This window comes from Seriola aureovittata, chromosome 12, assembly GCF_021018895.1.
Source record: "Seriola aureovittata isolate HTS-2021-v1 ecotype China chromosome 12, ASM2101889v1, whole genome shotgun sequence".
NCBI lineage: Eukaryota > Metazoa > Chordata > Actinopteri > Carangiformes > Carangidae > Seriola > Seriola aureovittata.
In genome coordinates, this window is record NC_079375.1 from 15730050 (window position 1) to 15743297 (window position 13248).

The 13248-nt window shown below is 43.5% G+C and overlaps 1 protein-coding gene across 4 annotated transcripts in view; it reads left to right on the forward strand.

Annotated features, from left to right (window-relative positions):
- Window positions 1-13248, forward strand: part of LOC130179273 (glypican-5-like) — a 100743-nt gene that overhangs the window by 42951 nt on the left and 44544 nt on the right. For 3 of the 4 annotated variants that reach the window (XM_056392165.1, XM_056392166.1, XM_056392163.1), the window contains 3 exons: window positions 153-316; window positions 1537-1593; window positions 2299-2421. In XM_056392165.1, coding sequence (XP_056248140.1) covers window positions 153-316; window positions 1537-1593; window positions 2299-2421 — 344 coding nt within the window. The remainder of the gene's footprint in view (window positions 1-152; window positions 317-1536; window positions 1594-2298; window positions 2422-13248) is intronic. The other variant, XM_056392164.1, reaches the window with a different exon arrangement.

The following is a 13248-nucleotide window of genomic DNA, read 5'->3' on the forward strand; positions in this document are numbered from 1 at the left end:
GTTTATTGAAGCAACCCTGCAGCTCCACCCCTGCTGTTATATGTTCTCCTAGCTTAACAGGTGTGTGTGTGTGTGTATTTGTGTGTGTGTGTGTGTGTGTGTGTGTGTGTGTGTGTGTGTGTGTGTGTGTGTGTGTTCTATGCTCCCCACAGGTGGACAAGGTGTGTGGCCTGACGACTGGGGAACCTACAAGCATGCAGCCTACCAGCCCAGAGGTCACAACCTCCACCGTGACCTCATCGTCTCCTCTTCCATCTGCCACTCCCTCCCAACCTTTACCAGAGCAGTGGCTGGGGCAGCTCGCCCACTTGAGGAGGTCAGACAAAGAAATCAAATGAACTCAGTCAGATCCAGAGCTTTACTGCTGCCAGTTGTAAATCAAATTGCCCTCTTTTTTTTCTGGCAAACACAACTTTTCTTTTGCTTCTTAATTAGTTGTACTGCTAGACAATCAGCTAGATGGAAAGTTAATTTCGATAAAATTAAAACTGGCCAGGTCGGTATGACATAGCCTTAGGGTTTGGCCCATGTCTACTCACAGCTGCCATGACTTCTTTATTTCTTCATATGGTTAGTTGAACACAACACACGCCCACACACACACACACACACATAGTAAATGTAGAGACTGGCACTAAGGTCCGTGCCCTCCACCTGGCCTCTGGGGCAGCCAACCCATGCCCACAGCAGCTGGCAGTGATGTGCCCGGCTACAGGCAAGGGGGAGCGTGGGTAAGATTAATCTTGACGGACCAACAATTTCCTGTTTACCCAGACGGCCATACCACCAACTCTGTACACCAGCCAGCCTCAGCTTAAATAGCACAACACACAAAAAACACACACTCAGACACACACTTGCAGCGTTGCCTGTCTGACCTTGTCCCAAACCATGAATCACTGCACTGATGCCAGCCTAGCTGACAGGTCTGGCCTGGCACTGCCACCGCCATTCATGACAACACAATCCAACTCCCTGCCTGCTGCCAAGCCTGACCAGAGCACATGTGAGCACTGACCACATCAGAGACCTGGCAGCATCCACTGCAGTAAAGGGAGAATAGTGTACTGCTGAAAAATATGAAACATGATATAGTAGAGCAACATTTATGTTTCATTTTAATGGGGAAAAATGTAAATCAAGAAATACAGCAGAACTTTCTTTGGCTTTCCTGTGGATATTTTAAGTGTTTGCACATCTGCAGATGTTTGCTTGTGTGTTTGTTTACTGACTTAACATATACATTGCATACCAGTATTTGTTTTAATTGTTGGTGTGGTGTGATGTGGTGTGGGGAGAAACGGGGTTATTGATGTTTTTTGTGGTGTGACCATTCTCTGCATGTGCATGATTAATCACTCTCTTCTAGGATCAACTGACTGGTCTTTTCTCCCTCCTCCCAATGTGTCCTGTCATGTCGTCCTTTTGTTTCCTTTTTCTTTCTCCCACCCCCCCACCCCACCCCCCACTTTCACATCCCTGCATCCTCCTTGCTTGCAACAATCTCCCCTGGACTTCAACTCCCATCATTCCCAGCTCACTCCCCCTGAAACCCTCCAAGAACAATAAACATAGTCTGAGAACGCTGTCTAGGTAAGCATGAACCCAAGGGACTTATTTCTCTCAATCTCTCACACAAGCAATGACAGCTCATATTTTGACTGCTTTAGATACATTTTACATTTTCATTTATTTTAACAGTTGATTATTTTTGTGTTTTGGGTGATTCATGCATTTTTTTCCTTGTCTTACAAAACCATCGTCTGTTTCTCCTGAACAGTGATTCCCGACACTGTCTGACTCAGCACATAACCTCTCACGACCCCTGCTGTTTTTGCTCAGGCTCATGGGTGGCAACAATATGTGTCGGATCAAAATATCATGCCATTGTTATGCTCGCAATGAAAACATCTATATTGATAACATGTGCTAGCAGATCTGGTGAAGCGTGCTCTGTGCCGCACGGCATAGTAGAGAAAAATATGCCGACTGTGGTCACATTCAAAGTCACTGATTTTCTGCCGCCATCAATATCATGAGGTGTATTTATCACATGGATGTATTGTTGAGTGGAATGCAGATACCTATTTAATGTTAGTGGGATGGCACCAGAGTATTATGTTAAGAAGTGTGCCCACCAGCTGCCCCAAATATGTGGCCAGTGCCGACTTATGCCACGCTTACACAATAAATTCCTCAGTTTTTTCTAACATGGCCAGTGATGACGAAAGACATGTTGTGCAGTATGAATTAAAATCACACTATGTCCTCTCCCCATGTGTCTGCTTTCTTTCTTAGGGAGTTCTTGATGTACCTGCAGCGCTACAAGTCTTTCTTTGCAGCGCTGCCAGAGATGCTGTGCGAAGGGGAGAATGTAGTGGACGACTCCATATGCTGGAGCGGCGATGATGTGGTGGAGAGGTACACACACACACACACACACACACACACACACACACACACACACACACACACACACACACTCCCTAAACTTGAACTATAAATAATAATATTAAGATCAAATTCAATCCAAATTTCTGTACGAATTCGATCTTCTGCTATCATCACTACTGAGTGGTTGTTTAGGAACTAAAAAACCGCAAGATTTTCAAATATCAACATTACTGTCACCTTATATGCCCAAAATTCATTGTTCTTTTCAGTTTGACTAAGAGCAGCAAACGTGATCTACGTTTCGCATTATGAGTCTCTATTCACGTTTGCTCTTCATGATTAGGCAACAGTTTGTATCGTGTTTCACTGCTTTGCTGTGGCCAGTAGTTGCATAAACAGGTTTCTTGGCATCGCTGGAGTTTGGAGATGAGATCTTTCATTTCCTCCAAATGACAGAGGATTCTGGCTTTTATGTATATTTCAAACAGGTTCTTCCAGTTCCACCTGAGATTTAAAAGCTCTATTGAATTGAGAAGTATGAGCTTTTAATACGTTCACATCCGAGAAAAAGCAACAGACCCTCTCTGCATGTGTTTGTGTGCTTGTGCGGGATAATGTCAGGGTGTGTTAGTCAGTGTGTCTGGCTGTTGTTAATCAGTGTGGAAATAAGGAATTTATTAAATCCATCTCCACACTGAGTGAATGCAGACAGAACAAATAGTTGCTATGCTCTCCTCTCCTTTGTATTAGATTCAGTTAATGAGCTGTTATCTGTGCCATTTTTTTCCTCTTCATTATATTCATTATATTTATGAGGTTTCTGTTTTGTGCTGATTTATAGGTGTGGACCTGGAGCCCTTTTGCTGTTTATGGTTTTGGGTGCATCTCTCAGAGACTCAAGTACTCACTCTCTGTATGTGTGTGTATGTAGTTGCGTGTTCCTCAGTCAGCACAGAATTGATGCAGAGTACTGAGCCAATGCAAGTCTGTAACTGATTCCCCCCGCTGGATCTGTTTCTTAAACACTAGAAACTCAGTCCACAATTATGACAAGGTTATGCTCTCCTTTTTCTGTGGTGGCCCTAAACTGGCTCCCATTACTATGGCAACCTCAGCTCTTGGCACTGCAAATATTGGCCTTGACAGAGGAAGACAGTGGTCTGGGGATGCTTTTTCCCCCACGATCCACCCTGAGTGTTTGCGGGATCCTTTTGCCCTTGTCTGTATGCTGGGTTAAGCCATACATTAAACTTTACATGAGTACATGGGAAGACATTAGGCACATGAACAGATGTCGCGGACCCATTTTATTATCGTGGGCGTTAGGCAAAAGCATTTTGTCAAAGACTTTCAAAGACAGCTTTCATAATTTTAGTTGGGTCTCTTCTCTTCTCTTCTCTTCTCTTCTCTTCTCTTCTCTTCTCTTCTCTTACCCTCTCTTCTCCTGGCCCTATACTCTTCTGCCCTTCCCAGCTACAGAGCATCTGCCAATGGCTGAGACATATTGAGCAGACCACCCATTCATCAGGGCCTGTGACAGTGTGTCAGCACACAAAGTACAGTAGGCAGCCAATGTGTGTGTGCTTGGTCCATGATCAGGAACATATGAGCATAAACACAGGGCGAGGCAACCATATCTCTAACTGAACTTGTCAAGGAACAGCCTCTTTGTGTGTATTTAAAGCCACTTCTTTATTTCTTTACTCTCCGTGTGTGTAAGTGAGTGTGTGAATGTCACTTTTACTACCAAACATTGCTAATGGGTTGTAACGGTGTGTTATCACACACTCCCTGGTGAGAGCCAGGTCTTTGCTTGTGGTGTCAAGTGTTCTTGGGTTGAATAAGAAAACAGTACCCTACTGAGACAGTTGGCACCACTCATAAACTGCTCAGATTGGCTTGTGGCTATTCAGCAAACCTCTTCCACTGTATTTGACTCTGTTGGCATGTATTAGAGAAAGAGGGGCAGGACAGAGCATGAAAAGGGTTGGCGTTTTGGTGCCGTGGTGCCCCTTGTGCCTCCCCGTGCCCCTGATGAGGGAAGCATGGTGGAGGGTTTGGGGGGGGGGGGGGCTTGGCAGCATAAAGACCCATTGTGGAGTCAGTGGAGTGGGGCACAGCCCTGCCGTGGGGACCCCCAAAGCCTGGAGGGGAAACAAAGACCCTCCTATGAGGCTGCATGGGAAAGACTTGGACATTGCTGCCACTACTTCTGCCACTGCCCACACCACGCCTGGGAAAGTCGCATGAGAAACTGCAAAGGAGATGAGACAAGGGTAGATAGTGAGAAGCAGCAAAGAAGACAGAAAAAGTGTGATCGACAATGAACATGCCAGGCTACCATCATGTTAGTTCATATCATAGTCTGACTTCCTGTGTGTGGTGGGCACACAAAGCCTCTGAGAATTTGGTTGGGTTTCCCACACATGCAGCCACATGCAGGAGGACACACACACACACACACACACACATGTCAATCCACATAAAATCCATATGCTACTCAACAGCTGGAGGAGTTATTCATTCAGACAAAATCATACTGTGCTAAGACAAGGAGACACACATCCACATGTTAGAGCACAAACATGCACACACACACACACTTGCATGTTGTAATACTTCAAAGCACATCAAAGGCTCTGGGGATTGAAATTCCCTTCTTCTCTTTATTCAGCATCTGATGACAGAAGGGCGAGTGGGGGGCAAGCAGTTGTACTTACAACCAAAAGTGCACGTTGGCATGTGTTCAAACATCTCTGAACATTTACAACATCACATGTGTGAATACTTTGCACCATCTTTTCCGGAAGATAAGATCAACCAAACTTACCACGTTCCTTATTTAGATTTGCCAGTCACTGTAAATCAATTGTAGTAGTCTTATCACAAATAGAAATAATCAGTTGCCAGCTCTCCTCGCTTTAACTGTGTTTATACCATTCCTGTTGTTTCTTGCCTTTTTGTGAAGCTTTTGACACATATTTAGAGATAGTGTGCACAGGTTATGAAACAACGTTCCAGGATATAGCCACTATTTGACATCATAAAGGCCATGATCAGCTCCCTGACTGAAAACACATGAAGGGTTAACCTCAACAAGGGTTTCGGTAGACAACAAATGTCATCCAGTCACAACCAGACAGCAAATATTTGGGTATGGATGAGACATTAATAGAATAGATGTTGTCATCAGTGTCAGGATCCAGAAAGCGGAGCACATGCAAGTGTTGCTTATTAGATTGCAAAGAGGAATAGTGATCAGTGGTCAGTATTGGCTGTCGCCCACCTCCACCTTTTTAAGAGGAGCAGCAGATCAGGTGCATAACAGCATCAGACGGGGCAAAAGACAGTGAAGCGGAGGCCATAGTTTAAACAAGTAAATGCAGCATGTCATTTTAATTCTGGATTTAGACTTGACTGTTTTTGAGATGCAGCTCATGCAGCAATCTGCGTCAACAATGAACGTTATTGCAACAACCATGGAACAATACACAAAAAACATTGTTTGGATATACAAAGCTGAGGTGCATGGTGGACTTGCTGTATTTGGTTTTTGCCATGCCATTCAGATTCAAAGCTGATGTTATAAGAGAACAAAGTAAAAGAAATGGAGGTGAGTGAATGCAATAGTCTTCCTGTTTTTAATTTTGCCCAAGCTTTATTATTATTATTATTATTATTATTATTATTATTATTATTATTATTTTGCCCAAGCTTTATTATATTATTATTATTGTTATTATTATGCTAGTGCAAGTGTTAAGAAATGATTTAGATGGAGTCTGGCAGTTCATCAGCATTCTGGCCTACGGACTCTTTTGGGATTTACATTGAATTGAGCTGATTTACACACTGTATAGAGGTAGAATATATATTCTGTTGTGTGTGTGTGTGTGTGTGTGTGTGTGGGGGGGGGGGGGCAATCCTTCTAGCCAAGTATGTCAGCAGTAAGACATTATAATACTCATTGGACAGCTCACTTCCTTCTCTCTCTGTATTGACATTCATTTTAAACCCCCGGTCAAACCAATACCACCAGGCGCTGAGAAATATTTAGCTTTAATATAATTTTTTTTCTTAGTTTTTAAAATAGTATAGTATACTTTTTATAGTACATTACATTTGCAAAGCTGATTTTTTTTTTCAGAGTGGTTCTGCAGTGAACCCCCAGGGTGCAAGAGTGTGTCAAATTATCGTCAGATTGCTGAGGATCTTTAAATAAGTGGATGTATGTGGTGGGTATGTAGTGTGTGTGTGTGTGTGTGTGTGTGTGTGTGTGTGTGTGTGTGTGTGTGTGTGTGTGTGTGAGTGTGTGCGCGTGCGTGCGCGCACATGTGCGTGTGTGTGTTCTCCAGTAATTGGGAAGAACTAATAACTCATCACTATGCTTTAGGGATGATTGCAAAGTTCTGGATTAGCGCAATGGGACATACCACAGACAATACAGCAGTGTGAGTGCTTCTGAATGCCTTGCATTTTTATAAGGTTATGACAATCCATTTGTTTATCATTTTGACATCTGGAATCCATTCTGTTATTGCAGGGAGAAGCAGTGAGAACGCTGTATCGGGCAAAGCCCTCACCCCTTGCACTCACGCTCATTTTCTCTCCTTCGAGTCCCACTGAGCCATTTCTCTTTTTTTTTTATCCTCTACCTTCTCTGTGTCAGTCTCTTGGGTCAGATGAGCTCAAAAAATGTGAGTGCAAGGGAATTGGATAATGAAACTCTGGCAGAGGGGACAATAAATTAATTACTATATACACAGGAAGGACATTCAGTGCTCCAAGCCTGTGTGTGCTGTGCATATGTGCCTCAGAGCCTGTTGTTGCAGTAGAACACCAGCAGAAGTTCAGTCTGTTTAATCTGTCTTTTTTTAAATGCAGATACGAAGCCTGACATGTTGTGGTGAAAATCGAGTCATGAGAACAGTTGCCATCAGAGAAGAATTGATGAGCCATGGAAATATATAGACTTTATACCCTTTCATTTCTTATTCTCTTGCATTTGCCCTTTTACCTCTGCCATTTCCATTTGACGTCTGCGCCAAACTTCTTAGTCCTTCCTCTGCCCCCCCACCTCACCCCCCACAATCCCTCTCTTCTATTTGTCCTTAGCTGTGATTCAGTGGCCCATCCCTTTCCCATAACCCTGGGCTGCTGCCTGGGACCTCAGCATGACCCGCTCTACATTGCTTAGACTTTTCTCTCTTTGGGCCTGCATCTTTATTGTGTGTGTGGGTGTGTGTGTGGGTGTGTGTGTGTGTGTGTGTGTGTGTCCATGTAACAGAAAGAGAAAACAACGGTGATCATATTACAGTAACTGTGAGTTATTTATTCTCTCTGCTGAAGTGCTTGGATTGTGAGAGTCTGAAGTTATGGTGTTTCTAAACGTGGAGCAATACACTCGAAAGTGAGGAAACAATCTGTTAGAAGAGAGCTTTTCTAGTTGTTTGTAAGCAAATGTGATTTTTGTTGGCCTCACTATACAATTATTTGCCACTTTGGGACTTAACATGCCTCTGAGTGAAGAGTGTTTATGCGTCTCAGCCTCCTCAAATTTTGGTGTGCCTTGTGCATATTGTACATTTGTGAAATTTCCTTCCAGCTTCTTTCAGTCTAGTATCATCACTTTTATGGAAGGGACACGGTTTTACAGCCGCTCCCGTCTGTTGTGTGTCCAGCCGGCGGAGTGGGTAGAGCTAATATAATTAAAATGCCACAATAGGCTGGCATGTTTTACTGGAGCAGTTCCTACTGGGTGAGGTTGACAAAGTGCACTCACCAACCTCTGTGCCGGCCCATTGGCAAGGCATCAAACTCATAGCAGGCAAGGAGGATGAGAAACGGGGAGATAGACATGCAGGGCAGGGGGGAAAGGAAGGGTGGATGAGAAAACAATGGATAGAAGGAGAAATGGCCTGATGGATGGATGGATGGATGGATGGAGGAAAAAAATAAGGGATATAGGTCAGTGGCAGCAGGAAGCAGTGGCTTTAGGAGAACCCTCTGTCTTTGTGGCTTAATTGCCTCTATGAGCCTGTTTGATGTCTTCACTGCTAGCGTGTCAGGATGCCAGTCGATGGTGGTCTGTACGTCATTGTCCTGTGTGTGTGTCTGTGTGCTTGTGTGTGCGTGTGTGTTTGAGAGGGTTGTCTCAAGCATTTCCGTATCACAGTTTGACATGCATTCTGACCGACCACGGCAGGGAACAATGGACAAAACCCACAAAATGAATCCTCCTTGATGTCGACACCACTCATTATGTGCTATTGCGCAGATAAACACCACACCGCCCAAATATTACGTGTAAAACAAAACAGTCAACAATGGGTCCTCAAGGACGAACCCTGAATTTTAGAGGCAATTTTATCTTGTGTCATAAATTTGCTCTTGGAAAACACCACAGCTATGCAGTGAAGTGCTCGCTGTTTCTCGGCAAACGCTCTGTGATTGTTATCGTGGTGTCGCAATATTAGAGCTGTCTCTGCCTGTGTCAACAGAGTCTGTTCCCCTTGTGTAGGAATTTCAATTTAATTTCTACTTTTTTAAACATAACATGCAAGATCAAAGGTTACATTATACATGATATTTCTACACTGGCAGCCTCATGTGACTTTCTAACTGAATTTCTAGAAATGGGAATGTGAGTTGTGGCACCAAAAAGTGAGCCACACATTTGCCACCTTTTGAGCTCATGAAGTGTGACTTTTAGTGCAGTTAAAACAGAGAAAAACAGAACTAGTTCTCAAGTAATGCAGCCTATGGTATGATAAAGTCTTCATATCTTTGACTCTTTCTATATCAGTATCACACACTTACACTCTCACTCAGTTCAGTGTGCATTTGAACACTGTTCAAAGGCAGAGAAAATCCACCTTCAAACCTCTGCTTTGATCCTAACACGCGGCTCGTAGCCGTGCGGACACAGGATTACGGCCTTATAGTCTATCACACTATTTCAGACAGCACACATTCTGTACACAACACATTCACACACCCGACACACATCAACACTCACACAGCATGATCACATCAGAGTTACAGAGCTGAACTTCTCTCCGTAGTGACTATTTTTAGGGACACTGTTATCCTTCTTCCTGGGGGATACAGCAGACTTTTTCAGTTAGAGCTTGATTGTCTTTTATTTGAGCTGAACTTTTGTGCGATGCAGTGTATACCTGTACGTTCGAATTTGGGGCCCATAGCAAGCACTGGCAACACTCCCTGTAGAGTTTTAGTGTGAATGTGAGTACAAGTTTAAGTTTTCAACATGTGGTATTTACCATCAGAGTGAGAATCTGAACAACATCAACGGCAAGTTTAAGGTCAGTCCGACTTGTTGTCCAACCCAGTGGATAAGTACGTGAGTTTAAAATGAAAATGAATGACAGGCACGGGAGGAGAGAGGGAAAGCTAACAAATCCAACTCTGTACAAACAACAAAAGTACAGTACACTACTGTGGAGGGTGTTGTGTGTGTGCCTGTGATCTGTGCTCTGTGTGTGTATGTGGTAACCTGAAACCACAGGGAAAACGTTCCTAGAATTCCGGGTGGGTTTGGTGTCGTGGCTCGCTCACTGGAGCCCCCTGAGTGGTGCTGGGAATGCGGCCTCTGCACGGAAGAGCTACAGAATGAAGGGAAAGTCCCCCCCCAGCCACCCACCCACCCATCTCTATACATCCATATACCCTTCCCACTGCTGCCAGACACACACACACACACACACACACACACACACACACACATTCCTTAGCAACTTACCAATTAATGCACATATTGACAAAATATAGGTGTAAGACTGAAGTTGTGAAAAAACTGTTTACTTTCAGAAATAGCTTTTTATTAGTGTCTGTTGCTCAAACCCTGACCCTTTAGGTCGTAACCTAAAGGTTAGGGCAACACCCTAACCTCTCTCAAAACTGTATGTGCACAAATAGGCCTACCGTGTATCCTGTGAAGTCACGAAAGATAGCAATGCAAAAGGCCATATCTAAGTCATGAACGTGAACAGTGGATGTCTCTGGTCCGGTAAGTCTGATTGCGACTGTGAATGATGATACACAGAAAGACAAAACGTGAACTGGATCTGGCTCCCAGATCTGGCTCGATTTGAAGATGCAGACGTGGCCCGTTCAAGATGAGAATCATCTCCTTTAAGCAGCCCTCTGGTGAGCATATTGCGACCAGTCTCAAAAGGGTTCGGGCCAAACTATTTTGCCTGTTTCTTTTTTTTAATAAAAATTAATTGAAACAGACATTGCACAAAAACGAATACACATGGCCATCATTGCTAGACAGCAGTGGTTGGTTCGTCAGGTAACAGACACATCCCACTGGTATATACACTGTAGGTCTACAATTTGAGCCACAGCAGCTTGGCACTTCAGCACAAAAGATAATTGAATAGTTTGTTTCCTGAATTGTAGGTGAACTGAGCATGAAAGTGTGTTGTAAAAGGCACCAGATTTATACAAGGCAAGACTCTAATAACTGATGGGAATGTCTAAGCCATTTTAAAGTGTTGTGTGAGAGAGAGAGAGAGATGGAGAGAGTGAGGCACAGAAACATTATTTTGCCAATTTATTGATGCCAATAACCTGTTTAACCACATACAATCACCCACGGCTATAGTGATAACAGTAAAAAAATGTAAGGTTGTTAATTAAATGGTAGAAAATTATATAGTATCAATAGAAGTTTACGATTTGTTTGGAAAGACAAACTTGTTGATGAGCGCCACAGCATGCCAATAAATACACTCAAGTGTTTTCCAATCAAATTCATTGCTGCAGTTTTACACACAGCAGCACCAAGGGAAGAGCAGTAGTCCATATTTTGAAATATTACGTATTTTGTGACTTAAATAAATGCAACTTCAGGTTTGAGGCAGAAAATAAGGATGAAAATATGAGGCAGTGGTAAGTGCTAAATATTGTTGACATTTCCAGCAAGCAATTACACACTCAAGAACGTGCCTTTCCTATTGCTTCAAACACTCACCTGCTCCATACATACTCCCTTGAGAAGAGAATCCTAGCAAAATCTTAAATGCATAAAAGAAGCTTAACTTATTGTTAAAGGTAGTTTATTGAAATTTATTGAAACTGTATAGGACTGAAAATGCCAGAGGGGGACTTATCTTATAAAAAAAAGTGATGCTGTCAATGACTCTGAGCTCTTGGGACAAATTTGTTAAGCTATAGTCCAAGCCTCCTAACCCAAGCTCGATCTCTCAGATTCAGCTCACTGATTGACTTATGATGATGTGTCCGATTTCCAACCTGTGGCTGATTGACAGATAAGCCTGATCATTACAAACATGATAGTTATGGCTGGGATTTCTGCCAAGAAAGCCATTTTGACCATCTGTTTGTCAATGCTACCATCTGCCTGACTTCATTTTGATAATTGCTCCCTAACCTTTGCCCTTCTTCTCGCTGTTTGCGATACACTCACTCTCTCTTACACCTTGACGGTAAACGCAGTTTGCACAACATTGCGGTATATAATCCTGTATATGTTCTTGTGGCGTAAGGTTGCTGCAGTCTGAGCTGCTCCTTATCTCTATCTACAATATGCTCTCAAATGTCCAACTTACTGAGTGTCTTGGGACCATTTCTGCTTGTGTGTGGGTGTGTAGGGGTATGCTGATTCTCTCATTGCATCATAAATGTACTGCTGGGTTGTCTGTGTCTGCCCTGTGTGTGTGTGTGTGTTAGTGTGTGTGTGTGTCTTCATGATAGATAGAGGATGGTAGAGTTGTGCTCCCACATGCCCTTTGCAGCAGCAGATTCTGATCCCTGACCCCCTCACTCAACACCCTCGCAAGCCCTCGCCACTCTGTGTGGGTATGTCTGAGTATGTGGACGCCTGAGTGCGTGTTTGTTGCCTTGAGTCAAACACACGGCCTTTCGGAGTTGAAGTTGGACTGTTTGTGCTGAGTTTACTTTGCATACACAGACGGCATATACAGTATAGTCCAAATGTGGCATTATGCCTCCCTCTGTCTGCGTTTGTCTGTGTTTTTGACACTTTGTACACACTTGAGATGTTGTGTGAGTGCAGCTCGTACATCAAGATGTAAAATAAGGACTTAAAATCACGACGAGGAGTATATTCAGCTTCATCTGTGTTGAGACCCTTGACTGGTTTTTAGTGTACACTGGAGCTGTCAACCTTAAGCACTAGGTCACGCCACTCTGGCCAGGATCAGACAGACACACAGACAGACAAACAGGTGGTCGTACCACACCAGAGGATCATGGTCCACTCCACCCGTCTGTGCTCCGGGGGATAGTTTACTCTCCTGGCTCTGCCCCTGCCTGCCCTTGTCTGCCTTCCACACACCAACTGCCCCTCCAGCTCCCCCCAGACCTCTAACCTCAGTTATCCATGCCCTCCTCGGCATGTGGGCATGTGGCTAGAAGGGATGGGGGGTAGATTCATCGCTCTACGTCTTTCTTCCTTTCTTTCTGTCTTTGTTTCTTTGTATCTTTCTTTCTTTCTCTCTTTCTTTCTTTTCTTTCTTTCTTTCTTTCTCTTATAATATCCTTCTCCATTAACATGTAAAGTCTAGTGTTCTTGTTTTGTCTTTGAAAGCAAATTTGAATCACTACACGGTCTCTATCTGTGGCCTCATGGTCTTCAATTTCGTGTCATGCATCCTTCATCCCTTTGTTCCAAATAAATTCACACGATATCCTTGAAATGACTTGAGTTGTCTAGTGGAAGTCGGAATTTGAATTGGTTAAGGTTGCCACCTACTGGGGAATCGGTGTCACTGAAGTAGGTATATGCTTCATAACTGGTTATGAAGTTTCAAAATCTATCTGAGAAATTTGCAATTCAGAGAA